General features: G+C 43.1%; 1 protein-coding gene across 1 annotated transcript; it reads right to left on the reverse strand.

Moving 5' to 3' along the window:
• Window positions 1-7,440: 7,440 nt before the first annotated feature.
• On the reverse strand, window positions 7,441-12,501 carry SLC25A3 (solute carrier family 25 member 3). The gene is made up of 6 exons (XM_008054270.2): window positions 11,938-12,501; window positions 10,000-10,179; window positions 9,265-9,446; window positions 8,454-8,626; window positions 7,890-8,000; window positions 7,441-7,789 (listed from the first exon to the last, which is right to left on the reverse strand). The coding sequence occupies exons 1-6, from the start codon at window positions 12,115-12,117 to the stop codon at window positions 7,629-7,631; spliced, it is 987 nt and encodes a 328-aa protein (XP_008052461.1). The 5' UTR covers window positions 12,118-12,501; the 3' UTR covers window positions 7,441-7,628.
• Window positions 12,502-12,838: the final 337 nt, after the last annotated feature.

A 12,838-nucleotide genomic window follows, 5' to 3' on the forward strand; every position in this document is an offset into this window, starting at 1 on the left:
TGTTTTATTCAGGCCTTCAACTGACTGGATGTGGATGGCCACTAGCATTGTGGAGAGAAATCTGCTTACTCAGAGGCCACTGGTTTAAATGTGAATCTCATCTGGAAAAGAAAAAACTTTGATCCAGAATAATGTTAGACCTCGGCACTATGCCCAGCCAAGTTGACACATAAAATTGACTACCACATCTTGTCCCTGTCTCTCCCTGTTTTTTCCTTTTTTTTTTAGTTGGAGTCTACTTTGTCGCCCAGGCTGGAGTGTAATAGCATGCTCACAGCCACCACAGCCTCGACCTGCTGCGTTTAGGCAGTCCTTCCGCCTCAGCCTTCCAAATAGCTGGAACTACAGGTGCGTGCCACCTCGCCTGGCTCATTTTTGATTTATTGTAGAGATGAAGTCTCACCATGTTGCCCAGGCTGCTCTCGAACCCACGAGCTCAGGCAATCCTCTCACCTCAGCCTCCCAAAGTGCTAGGATTATGGGGTTGAGCCACTGCGCCCGGCCTGTCTCTCCCAATGTAGCATATTGGTAAAATGGTTATCCGATCTCTCACCTGTCTCTGTTCCACCTAGTATTCAGACACTCAGGTTCTAAGAAAACCTAGACAAGTTGAACAATATTCCTGTTGCTCTCTCTTCCAGTCAAGTTTAGCTACTTTTGTCCACACGTGGGTCCAAGGCTCTGACTCTGCCTGTAGATGGCTAGCAGGGTTTTATCCTCAGTTATTTCATTCATTTGTTCAAAAACATCTATGGACACTTCATAAATGCAGAACCACCAGGGTGGTGCTTCAGTGAACCCACAGCTGGGTAACAATTAGCTACTATCAAGTGTCAAGATCTCACAGAACTTACAGTCAGCTCTAAGGGGGTTTAGGACTCTTGTAAGAAACAGTACTCTCCAACTAGCTCATGAAAAGAAAAAAAGTTTCTTATAAGTATCTCGTGAGTATCCCAAGAAGAGAACAGCGGTATAAACCAGTGCTCATGGGATCTGGAGCTGGGAAGCCAGTGTCAACAGAGGCAGAGCTTTTGCCCCTGGCCACGTGGTCTTGCATGGTTTCTGTTTCTCTCTGTGGCGCTAGCTCTCTGCCAGTTTCCGCCCTCTCTTCGTGTGCAATTTCTGTTTCCTTATGAAATTGGCTTATCCAAGGCAGTCTTGGTCATGCCCCAGCCTCTCTCTGGCCTCTTTCTGCATTATGGCTCTGCATTTTCAATGTTACACTGCTTGGTCTTTTGTTTCCCGACTTCATTTCCCAAGGCAGAGAAATGTACCTAGCCAAGCCCAGCTTCTCAAGCTGAGCTGTGAGTCGTGGGCAGACGAGGGTAGACCCCGGACTGTCCTTGCATCAGGTGGCCTCTTGGCCCAACCCTGGAACAATTAGCTGAGGGCAGCAGGGTGGTTGTGGGGCAGAACGAGGGAAGAAATGAGCACAAAATATGGCCATTTTGACCATATGGAATCCAGGAAGTTGAATTCCCTTAGAAGGAAGCATGGGCGACATTTTCCAGGCAGTGACGCTGATCTCTGCTTTTGCCCCTGGACCATGGGAGCTTGTGTGATCTGTGGCTGCCTGGATTCTAGATCTGACACAAATCATCTCATCTTAGGCATTCAATTTTCGTATCTATAAAGTGATAAGAAGACCAACCTTGGGGAGTAGTTATGAGGATCGGAGGAGATGATATATGTGAAACACGCACAACACACACAACACCTGGCTCATAGCAGTGCAGAGTGAATAACAGCCTTGCGGCTCAGGCTCTAAGGCTTCCCAAGCAGAGACTTTCTCATGTAGTTTCTAAACTCTCTAAGGGAATCAAAGAGCAGTTTGAGGGATCGGGGCGTCAGACAAAGCCATGTTCAACCCCATTCCTGTTGCTTCCTGGCCGTGTGACACGAGCAAGTGACTTGATGGGTCTCTGCCTGTCTCTTCATCTGTCAAATGAGGATAAGATGTACTTTGCAGACTTGTGGGGGTAGCTCTGCAATGACCCTCATGGCACAATGCCTCAACATTAGCAGGTACTCAAAAAATAATAGACATTTCCACTATAAGCTATTACTTTGAGTTTTAGTTCTGATTACAAACTACCATTGCTCTGTTCTGAAGATGTGGAAGACACAGATACTTAGAAGTATAAATCACTCCTAACCAGCCAACCAGCCACACAAATGTAACTTTTTAAAAAATCAGAGGCCCAACGTTTACAGAAAAAATAATAATTTTCACCAAAGAAGAAATGGAAGCATTTCCCAGCCAGGAGCCAGCCGACTTCTTCATCGCAGTTCTTAACATTATTTATGGAAAATTAACATTAAAACGTGCTCAAAATAGAAATTTGAAAGGATGCGATCAAAACGATTATTCACTAGGTGTTCTAGTCTTTTCTTCTTCCTACGCTCCACTTTGGAGACGTGCCACAGTCAACCTCAGCTCTACAAAAACTTACACCGTTCGGGACGATTTCTTGTCGTGCAAAACTTCAAAGGAAGCGCATCACTGTAGGATATCCCGATGTGGTAGAACAAAGCATATGAGGGCTGACAAATTCACAAACTCATTCTAGAAAAAGTGCTGCATGACTCATTGCTGGTATCACTATGGTCACCTTCAAAGTCCTCCCCTTGGGAAGCTATGCACCGACACCAGACCCTAGTCCACCTGTCAAAGCAGTTTTGGAAGTCTTCTTCGGGAGTGGCCATCAGAGCTGACGTGGCAAGAATGTTGGCGTTGAATTAGAGCAACAAACATTAAATTTCTTGGTAAACTTGGCGAGAGCAAAAGTGAAGTCAGGGACATGTTAGTCCAAGTTTAGGCGGGTAATGCCATGAGGAAAACGACAGTGTGCAAATGGATGAAACGTGTTTCTGAAGGGACAGAGTCACTGATGAAGAGGTCAGGATGGCCAGTAATGAGCAGAACTGACGAAAACATTGCAAAAATTTGTTGCACTGTGTCAAAATCGTTGGCTGACCGTGAAAAGCGTAACAGACCAAATCAACATCGACAAAGAAACAGGAAGATCTTAACTGAAAATCTTGGTGGCTGGAGTTGGTCGCTCAGCCTGTCATCCCACCACTTTGGGAGGCAGAGGCGAGTGGATTGCCTGAGCCCCCGGGGTTCGAGACCCGCCCGAGCAACTTGACGAGATCTCATCTCAACAGTAAATCAAAAATTAGCCAGGCGTGGTAGCGCGCGCCTGTAGTTCCAGCTACTTGGAAGGCAGAGGCGGAAGGATCGTCGGAGCCCAGCAGGTCGAGGCTGCGGTGGCCAGGAGCGTGCCACGGCACTACAGTCTGGGCGACAGAGTGAGACTCCAACTCAAAAAAATTTTCTTAAAGGTATGTATAGCTCACATGTATTTCAGTTTAATATTGGAAGTATTCAGGTTTTTATTTTTAAGTCTGGCATTTTTGTAGCCGGAAATATGCCATAGGAACGCTTGTTGATATAATTAGCCTGTGGCAAGACTAGTTTCTTTATACATCATTTCCCCTAAAGTCAGTTTCCCAGAACTTGTCCATTGATGTTAAGTGAGGACTTGCTGTGACAGTTGATCCACGAGGAAAAGTGGGGTCTGCCATTACTATCAGATGTTCACGATGACTTGAGATTCAGCAGTTGTAACCTTGGCCAATCTGGCCCCCTAGTGTTGAGATCAGGGGTCTCAGAATAATTACATGGGCTCTCGCATGAACTATCCTCCATCTTCAAATCTTGCAGCACCTATTCCAGGGAAAGTCAGCTAATTTGTGCAAGCCCTTATTCATAGTATTAGGCAAAAAGTATAACTTGGATAAAAGACACATCCCCAAGGCTTTCATTCTCAGTGTAGCAAGACTGTAATGACTACTGCATAAATGACAGTTGCGTATGTATATATGCACTTCTGTGTATAAAAACACATGTGAGCCAGGCTCGGTGGCTCAGCCTGTAATCCCGTGCCTTGAGAGGCTGAGGTGAGTGAATTGCCTGAGCCCGCGGGTTCGAGACCCACCTGGGCAACTTGGTGAGCCCTCATCTCTACAATAAATCAAAAATTAGCTGGGCATGGTAGCGCGCGCCTGTAGTTCCAGCTACTTGGAAGGCTGAGGTGGAAGGACCGCCAGAGCCCAGCAGGTCAAGGCTGCGGTGGCCAGGAGCGGCCACTGCACTCCAGTAAGGGCGACAGAGTGAGACCTCCAACTCAAAACAAAACAAAAAAATAAATAAATACATAAAAATAAAAATAATAACACATGTGAAGCTGCTTTTTAGGAATACCCAGGGGATTCATAAACCCTATCAATGGTGAGGTTAGCCTCTCATATGCAGCTACAAATACTGCCGAGAATGTGAAGCCAGGGCTGGTTTGTAAAAGACAAATGATTCAACAGATATCTGAGGTTAAGAGCTAAAGAGTAGCTGGCTTATTAACGTACCACATCATCCTTTGATATTTCAGGGAAGGTACAGCATTAAACTGTGGACTACAGACTCCTCTAAGTTTAAATTCAGTTTGTTTCTTAACCATGTGGTATCCAGGATTTTTAACATAATTGAGATTTTATTTCAATAATACAAACCAAATTGTTTAACAATTATGTAATTTCTTGTGCTATCGAAGCAAGACTGCCATGCATCAAACGTCATTAACACTGTAGGCATTTCTATCCCAAAACTGGATCACAGAAACGTTAGGCTCACTTTAAAACATGGTCATGACATTTTGCACAGTGAAATTTTCGCACAACGGAGACATAGCTATTATTTTTTTTTTCTGTTCAACTTTGTTGCAACTATCACCAGGCACCAATAATTTAGTAAAATTAGGATTCCTTGGAGTCTCAACCAATCACAGAATGTGATCCTAATGGAAATTACGATGCAATGCCATCCTGTCCTTGAGTCACAATATAATTCAATTAAACTGCCAGACACAGTGACTGGCACCTATGATCCCAGCACCTTGGGAGGCCAAGGCGAGAGGACTGCCTGAGCCCAGGGGTTTGAGACCAGCCTAGGCAACATGGCGAGACCTCGTCTCTACAATACATCAAAAAATTAGCCAGGCATGGTGACATGCACCTGTAGTCTCAGCTACTTGGAAGGCTGAGGCAGGATTGCCTGACCCCAGGAGGTCAAGGCTGCAGTGGCCAAGTGTACCACTGCCCTCCAGCCTGAAGAGTGAGACTCTGACTCAAAAAAAAAAAAAGAAAAAATTCGATTAAACTATTGATGTCATATGCTTACACCACTGGCTTTTGCTTTATGGGTTTGCAATAGACGTTTCATTAAACAAAATGTAAAACTAACTCCAATATGCATATCATTAAAGTTTCCTTATTAGAATCTTTATTTTCAGTATAATTTAAAAACCTGAAGTCAACAAGAATTCACTAAGTCAGCATCTTGGATTTTGAGGACAAAATGGCTTCACGTCACCAGGCGCAGTGGCTCACGCCTATAATCCCAGCACTTTGGAAGGCAGAGGCGAGAGGACTGCCTGAGCCCAGGAGTTCAAGACCAGGCTGGGCAACTTGGCAACAAGTTGTCCTACGATAAATCCAAAAATTAGTCAGGCATGGTGGTGTGCACTGTAGTTTCAGCTACTGGGAAGGCTGAGGCGGAAGAATTGCTGGAGCCCAGCAGGTCAAGGGTTCGGTGGCTGTGAACATGCCACTGTCCTCCAGCCTGAGCCAGAGAGACTAACTCAAAAAAAAAAGTTTCAACTCTAGCTTTGATTGCTAATTACAATTCTCTACAGCTAGAACACAGCATCCTTTATACCAACATGAACAGACAAATCCTATTTTCTCTCCTGAAAATAAAATTTGAATCCTACAAGGGTGGCTGTGACTGCCTCAGGGAGGGCTGGCTGAACTGCACACCCTGAGCAGCTTTTAGCTCCAGCCTGTCTTCCACTTGCTCTTCTTGTATGCTGTGACTGACAACGCGCCCAACAAGTGGCGTCTGCACTCCTTTTCCCTGAATCTGGGATTTGCCCGTTGTCACCAAGCATAGTGGAAGTCATGTCATATGTCACTGAAGGCCAAGCCCTAACAAAGAGCCAGCTTCTGCCCAGCTGCACTGGAGCCCTGAATTACCTTACTTACTAAGTAAGTCCAGCTGCCCTGAAGCCATCCTGCTATAGCCACGGTATAAAGACTGATGAGCCACTAACAGGAAGATATCCGAAGAACATCTCTCCAGCCCCCCAAGCCAACTTTCATGAGCTCTTCATGAGATCTAGAGCCAGAAGTCCGGCAGATACTGCTGAATTTTTCACCCTCAGAAAACCTGCGATTATCTCAGGCAACATAGCAAGACCTGGTCTCTACAAAAATAAAATTAGCTGGGTGTGGTGACACATGCCTGTAGTCCCAGCTACTAAGGAGGCTGCCACAGTAGGATCACCTGAGACCAAGAGGCAAGGATGTGGTGAGCCGTGATAACACCACTGCACTTTAGCCTGCGCAAGACTGAGACCCCAGCTCAAAAAAGTTTGGGTTTAAACCTACAGTCAAATCTCAGATGTCTGAGTATGTTCGAACAATTTTTTTTCCCAATGGCATTCACCTCGTTCAGTTGTCCAGCAGTACCTTCCTTAAATACCAAACTGGAAATACAGTAAATTTTCTGTAATTCGGAAAGATCTGGGGGGCAGGGAGGTGGGATTAATGGTAGTCAGTATCTGTCTGGGGACGGGGAGCACCCCTCATCAACAAGGGCACCTGCACGATGCGTATTTCTATGCCTAACCTGTAACAGCACCCCACAATTGTAAAATAAAAAATATGTATTAAAATAAAAAATAAAAAAATTTAAAAGAAAGATTTGTGTGAAGAGAATATAGTACCTGAAATTGTTTTTTAGCTGTCAATTGTTTTGGTCCTTTACTGTCATTCTAACAATTTAACTTGGGCTTATAAATAAGGATTGGCAAACTCGACATTTTTAAATAGTACCCGTTGCAAAAATAGGAGCATACATTGAAATTTACTCGCCAAAATATAACCACAAATGACCATCCATATTTAGCTACAACTAAATCATTTTTTAAAATTTAGGGTGTGCTTCCTAAAAATTAGGCAACTCTCTTGTGTGATAAAACTTGAGACACATGACAATTTATGCATAGGGATTAAAATACTCGACTAATAATGGCCAGGCCAGGCACGGTGACTCACACCTGTAATCCTAGTACTTAAGGAGGCCAAGACTGAAGGACTGCTTAAGCCCAGGATTTTGAAACCAGCCTGGACAACATAGTGAGACTTTGTACAAAAATTTTAAAAATTAGCCAAGTGTGGTGGTGCACACCTATAGCCCCAGCTGAGGCAAGAGGACTGCGTGAGCCCAGGAGGTCAAAGCTACTGTGATGCTGTGATCCTGCCACTGTACTCCAGCCTGGGTGATGGTGAGACCCAAACTCAAACAACAACAACAAAGATTAACAGGCAAATCATGAACAGTTGGGTTTATTTCAACAGTAAATTTTAAACTCTTGCCTTAAGCAAGAATACTACAGTAATTATAGCAGGAATAGATAATTTCCTACGCTGTCAAATATATAAAAGTTCCTTTTACACTTTCTTCAACACTGATCAACAAGCAGATTCAGTCCACAATTGTTTGGATCTATCTACTGAGTTAAACCCAGCTTCTTCTTTAGAGACTCCGGCATCTCTGGTGGAGGAGGGCGAGGGAGCCTGAAGTAGACCTTCACGGAATCATAGATGAACCACTGCAGTGCGGTCAGAGTGCCGATCATGATGATGCGGGCAAACAGTCCCTTCCACACACCTGGTTCAAACAGGAAACATGCATGAAAGCCCAAGATGTACCCCAAAGTGCTGTTCTTTCTTTAGGGAAAAAAAGCAAAACCAAAAAACCGCCATCTTACCTTTAAATCCAAGTCTCTGGAGGACCTGAGAAGCACTGCTTCCTTTCTCTTTATTCAACACAGATACCACAGAATCGGCAGGGTGAGAAACAATTGCACAGAAGACTCCAGCTGAAAATCAAGATAAATGACTATAGAGTCGGTTAAAAAACCAACAGTCTTCTCTCATGACTTTCAATAATACAATTTTCATTCTTTAAAAAAAAAATCAGATTTAGGGTAAGACTGGTACGGTTATAAAGCATAAAATTTTTAAAAAGGAACAATCCTTTAAGTTTTTATATTCAGATTTTAGTCAAAATTCTCCTATATATAAAACATTTGTTGATAAATCGTGCAGCATTGAGGCCAATACATTCCCAAGCATAATAATGACACAGCTTAAAACAATCATGCAAACCATGAAACAATCCTTACAGGAACTAATTAGCAAGTACTTACAAATTATGGGAAGACACAACTGCTTTGTAACCTTGGCAGTATTTTTCCCTTACTAAAAGGGCCAATAATGGAAATGATTACTTGTCTATAATCTCAAACACGTGTATTCTAAATAATTCATACCTATGTAACCCGCCACAAATGTTACAACCAGCTGCTCTGCCTTTGTACATTCACTGCGGGGCTTAGGAACCACAAACTTGTACAACGCTTCAACAGTACGTTCAAAGCAGGCAAACTTCATCATGGTGTACGGTATCTGTCTCATCCAGAGCGGAGCAACTCCCTTGTAGAATCTAGAAAACCAGGAGACTGATTTTACACCACTGCATATATGCATCTAGCAGAGATTTTCATCATTAACAGGAATGTCCGCACACCAGTCATGTCCTGACAGTAAAAAATGGCAGCGCAACTGCATGTCATTTCTATCAGAACCTCAGACCGATATGCAGGTATATTTCTCTCACATGCCAATGACTCAAGTACCTTTGACTATACAACCAAAAAAGTTGCTGGATGTTTCTTTGACTGGAACTACAAGAAACAAGAAGTTTACAAGCAGAACTCAGCTCAAGATTCATCCACAAAGGTGGATCTAAGGAAGCATGTTGTGGCCTGGCTACATGAAAATTTTAACAGTAAATAGATCAAGAACTCTAACAAGCCTGCCCCAAAAGTTTACGGTGAAATGTCTAAGCCAAATATCAAGACCATTTATAGACTGGCAAATGGTCCTCACTTTATTTAAAAAGCTTAATTCAGGGCTCAAACCACGTATTAACTTATCCCTATCCCTAGAATTCACGTTCCATATACAGGTAAATAGACATTCAATAACTTCAGAAAAGTCTGGTGGGCTTAATGCTAAGAAATAAAAGTTCCCTTAAAATGAGTATTTTTATAGTACACATTTAGGCAAGTGTTTACTTACGCATTTAGGCCTTCTTCCTTATACATTTTGGGAGCTGCATCCCTCAAAGTGTTGGCATAACCTGGCTGGGTTTGAATTCGAACCTTAGCAGCTTCCATAGGAGCCAGGGCAATGTCAGCAAAGAATTCAGCACTGGCAGAGGCAGCCAAATACAGGGACGTGCGCCAGAGGTAAGCTTTCTCCTAAAATGCAAAACAGGAGGAACGTAAACTGGCCTGGCCGTTTGCAATTTGGAAGAAGTGTGAATTGACTGTTTGCAATTTAACTTTAAATAACAGTTTCTAGGAAACAACTCAGCTAGACATTTTAAAAGTACTCCTTCTTATCACACAACTCATGGGTAATGCACAATGAGACAACATATGCTGTCTCTCATAACCTCACTGACCAAACAAAACTGTAGTACAATGTGAACATTTTTTAGCACTTAGGTGCTAAGTGTAGTTAGCCCTGGAACTACAGAAGAGCCCCAGAGCCCTTCTCTTTAAAAAACTCAATACCCAATTGACTTAAAAAACATAATACACCAAAAGGGGTACAGTAACTTAACAAAATACATTTTGTTTCTCATCCTGCTCTGTTAAAACAGCCTTATGCGCAAATCTGAGGCCTGTTGCTCACTTTCTGGGACTATTTCTTCAGTTCTAAAGCAAGGCACATCAGGCAAAAGTCTAAGATCCTTTCTGGCTTTAAACCAACCTAAACAGCCAAAAGCCTCGATTTCCAATTACATACCTCTCCAAGCATGTTGCTATACACGGCCTTAAAGACTTCATAAAAGCCAAACTTGCAGAGTCCCTGCATGGAGTAGCCAATGAAAGTGGGGGCCCATCCTTTAGCCAAACCACGAACACCATCCTCTTTAAGTGTAACTGAGAATCCATTAAATATGCCCTTGTATTTCTGCGGGTCCACCTTTATTTGAAACAAGAGAAAAAATGGAATGCACCAAAGAGTTAACACACAAGTTAATGTAGATATCTAATTTCATTATTTTTAGCTTTTCATTTCGATTCTACTGCAAATGTCAGTAACTACACAAAAGGCCAGGCAGTGGCGCAGTGGCTCATGCCTGTAACCCTAGCACTTCGGGAGACGGAGGCAGGGCAATGGTTGAGGCCATGAGTTTGAGGCTAGTGGGGCACCACAGCAAGACCGTGTCTCTCTAAAAACAAAATTTTTGTAAATTGCAGTTATTGTTCATCTCCTACAGTGCCTAATTTATGAACGAAACTTTATCAAAGGTAGGAACATATAGAAAAAATAAAGTATACATAGGGCTTGGTACTATCGGAGGTTCCAGGCATCCACTGGGGGTCTTGGAACATACCCCGCAAAGACAAGGGGGGGTTACTATACAAGTTCACTGTATTATCAGCTTAACAGCTACGATTGCTTTTACAAATGAAACCTTCAGTACATTAAGGTCTAACTTTGTGTCAGACTTAAGCCTTGGAGGTATCATTAACAGGGTAAATTTCAGCAAAAATACAAAACTGACTCTTAAAGAGATTTCTCACCACCAACTCCTACTACTTTTTAAAAATTAGTTTTAAAGCTACTGTCATAATGTATTACTAGTATTGGCTAGTTTAAGAAGATCACACTACGAAGTTTTGTGAATATTAAACAATCAAACTAAACTAAAGCTAAAAAGGTACATCAGCACAATGAGAACCTGTCACTTCAAGAGACACTCAAGACGTTTTAGCAAAGGTATATTTCATATTCATTCTATTAACTAATGGGGGGAAAATGCTTATGTCACTATTGCTGCCAGTACTAGAAGGGGTGGTATACACATCACCTTCCTCTCCCTCCTAATAGTCCACCTTCCTTTCTCTTTTAGCTAAGTAGACTTCTAATCCTGTTTAGAACAAATAAATTATTGACATCTTATTACTTCTGTTTCTATAACGCTAATTCAAAGATATTCAAATTATTCTAAAATTTTATGTAAATATACAAAAGGCTATGCCCACACAAATTTTTCTAAGATATTAAGAACATTTAAAATAAATCTACATGTGCTGGGTGTGGTGGCTCACGCTTGCAATCCCAGCACTTAGGGAGGCTGAGGCGAGAGGACTGCCTGAGCCCAGGGGTATGAGACCAGCCTGGACAATTTGAGACTTCATCTCTGATACATCAAAGTAGGTGGTCTCTACAATAAATCAAAGTAGTTCCAGCTACCTGGAAGGCTGAGGTGGATCACCTGAGCTTAGAAGGTTGAGGCTGCAGTGGCGTGCCACTGCATTCCAGAGTGAGACTCCGACTCAAAAAAAAAAAAAATCTACACATGCTGTTTGCCCTGGTCTTATTTATAGATAAGGTACATGAAGTTACTTCATTTGGACTGACTATCTAGTCTGACACGTAACTGCTTGTAAAATGACTATCCGGGGGCCTAGCAAACCTTTCAGGGGAAGGAACTATGACCGAAGGTGAGCACCAGCAGCAAAGAGCCACTTACAGCCAGAGTGTGAGAGAGGCACTTCTTGCATTTAAAACACTAAAATAAAGACTACAAACTAAATAACTTGAGTTTGGTCTCCTAACGAAGTTTCTAGCAGTTCTGGCACCTTCAAGCGATCATTTGCGAAGTGCTTTAAGATGACTCAGAATGAGGTCACATACGAAAGACACTTTCAGCGCTGTCATCTCAATACAAACCTGCATGCGGCATTTCACTAAGTCCAAGGGCACGACAGCAGTGTGTGTCAGGCCACAACTTAAGACCCCACCAAAGCCACACAGTGCATAATACTTCATGGAGCCAAATTCACAACTGTACTCTGCAATAAGACAAGACACACCATGCGTTTTAATACAAAACTCATGCTGCTGGTCCATCGACTTACCTCCTGGAGAGTTAGGCTTCCACACAGCTTGTTAGTAGGTGACTACACCTCACAACGCAAGTCATGCGTCAACACCCTCTAAGCCGGCATGCAAAACAAACCTGCATTCTGCATTTAACCAGATCTAGAGGAACCAATGCTGTATGTGTTGTGCCACAGCTAATAATTCCTCCAATTCCACAAAGGATAAAGAATCTGCCAGATCCATAGTCACAGCTATACTCCTCTGTTCGATCAAAAAAAAAAAATCAAGTCAGTATTTCTTCAGAGACGCCTAAGGCCACTGGAATGAAAGAATGCGGTCGCCCAGACAGCTCTGGCCACAATTAAGTGGCTAAAAAGAAACCCACTGCGAAGATCTGATCATTTAAAAACGATGACGGTTCTAGATCTGTGCGATACTCTCTCTTACTCTGCCGTACGGATTTTTTTTAAAAGCTTCCTACAGGAATGGCCTTGCAACGAAAAGCAGACCTCCGCTTCCACCTTTGATACCCACAAAGCTGAGACACGGACTGAGGGGTGCAAGGGCTTTTTATCCGCACTAAAGAGGCCACAACGGGAGCACAGGAATAATCTCAAAAATCTTTCCACTCTGCAGGCACAACGCAGGCAACACGCTCAGGGCTCCCAGACTCGGGTCTCGGGCTTCTCTGTGCACGCACTCCACTAGGATTTAAAGCACACACAGTTAAGGGGCGCCGGGCCCGGCC

The sequence above is a fragment of the Carlito syrichta genome, unplaced genomic scaffold (genome assembly GCF_000164805.1).
Source record: "Carlito syrichta isolate Samal-C Ts95f unplaced genomic scaffold, Tarsius_syrichta-2.0.1 Scaffold289339, whole genome shotgun sequence".
Lineage (NCBI taxonomy): Eukaryota > Metazoa > Chordata > Mammalia > Primates > Tarsiidae > Carlito > Carlito syrichta.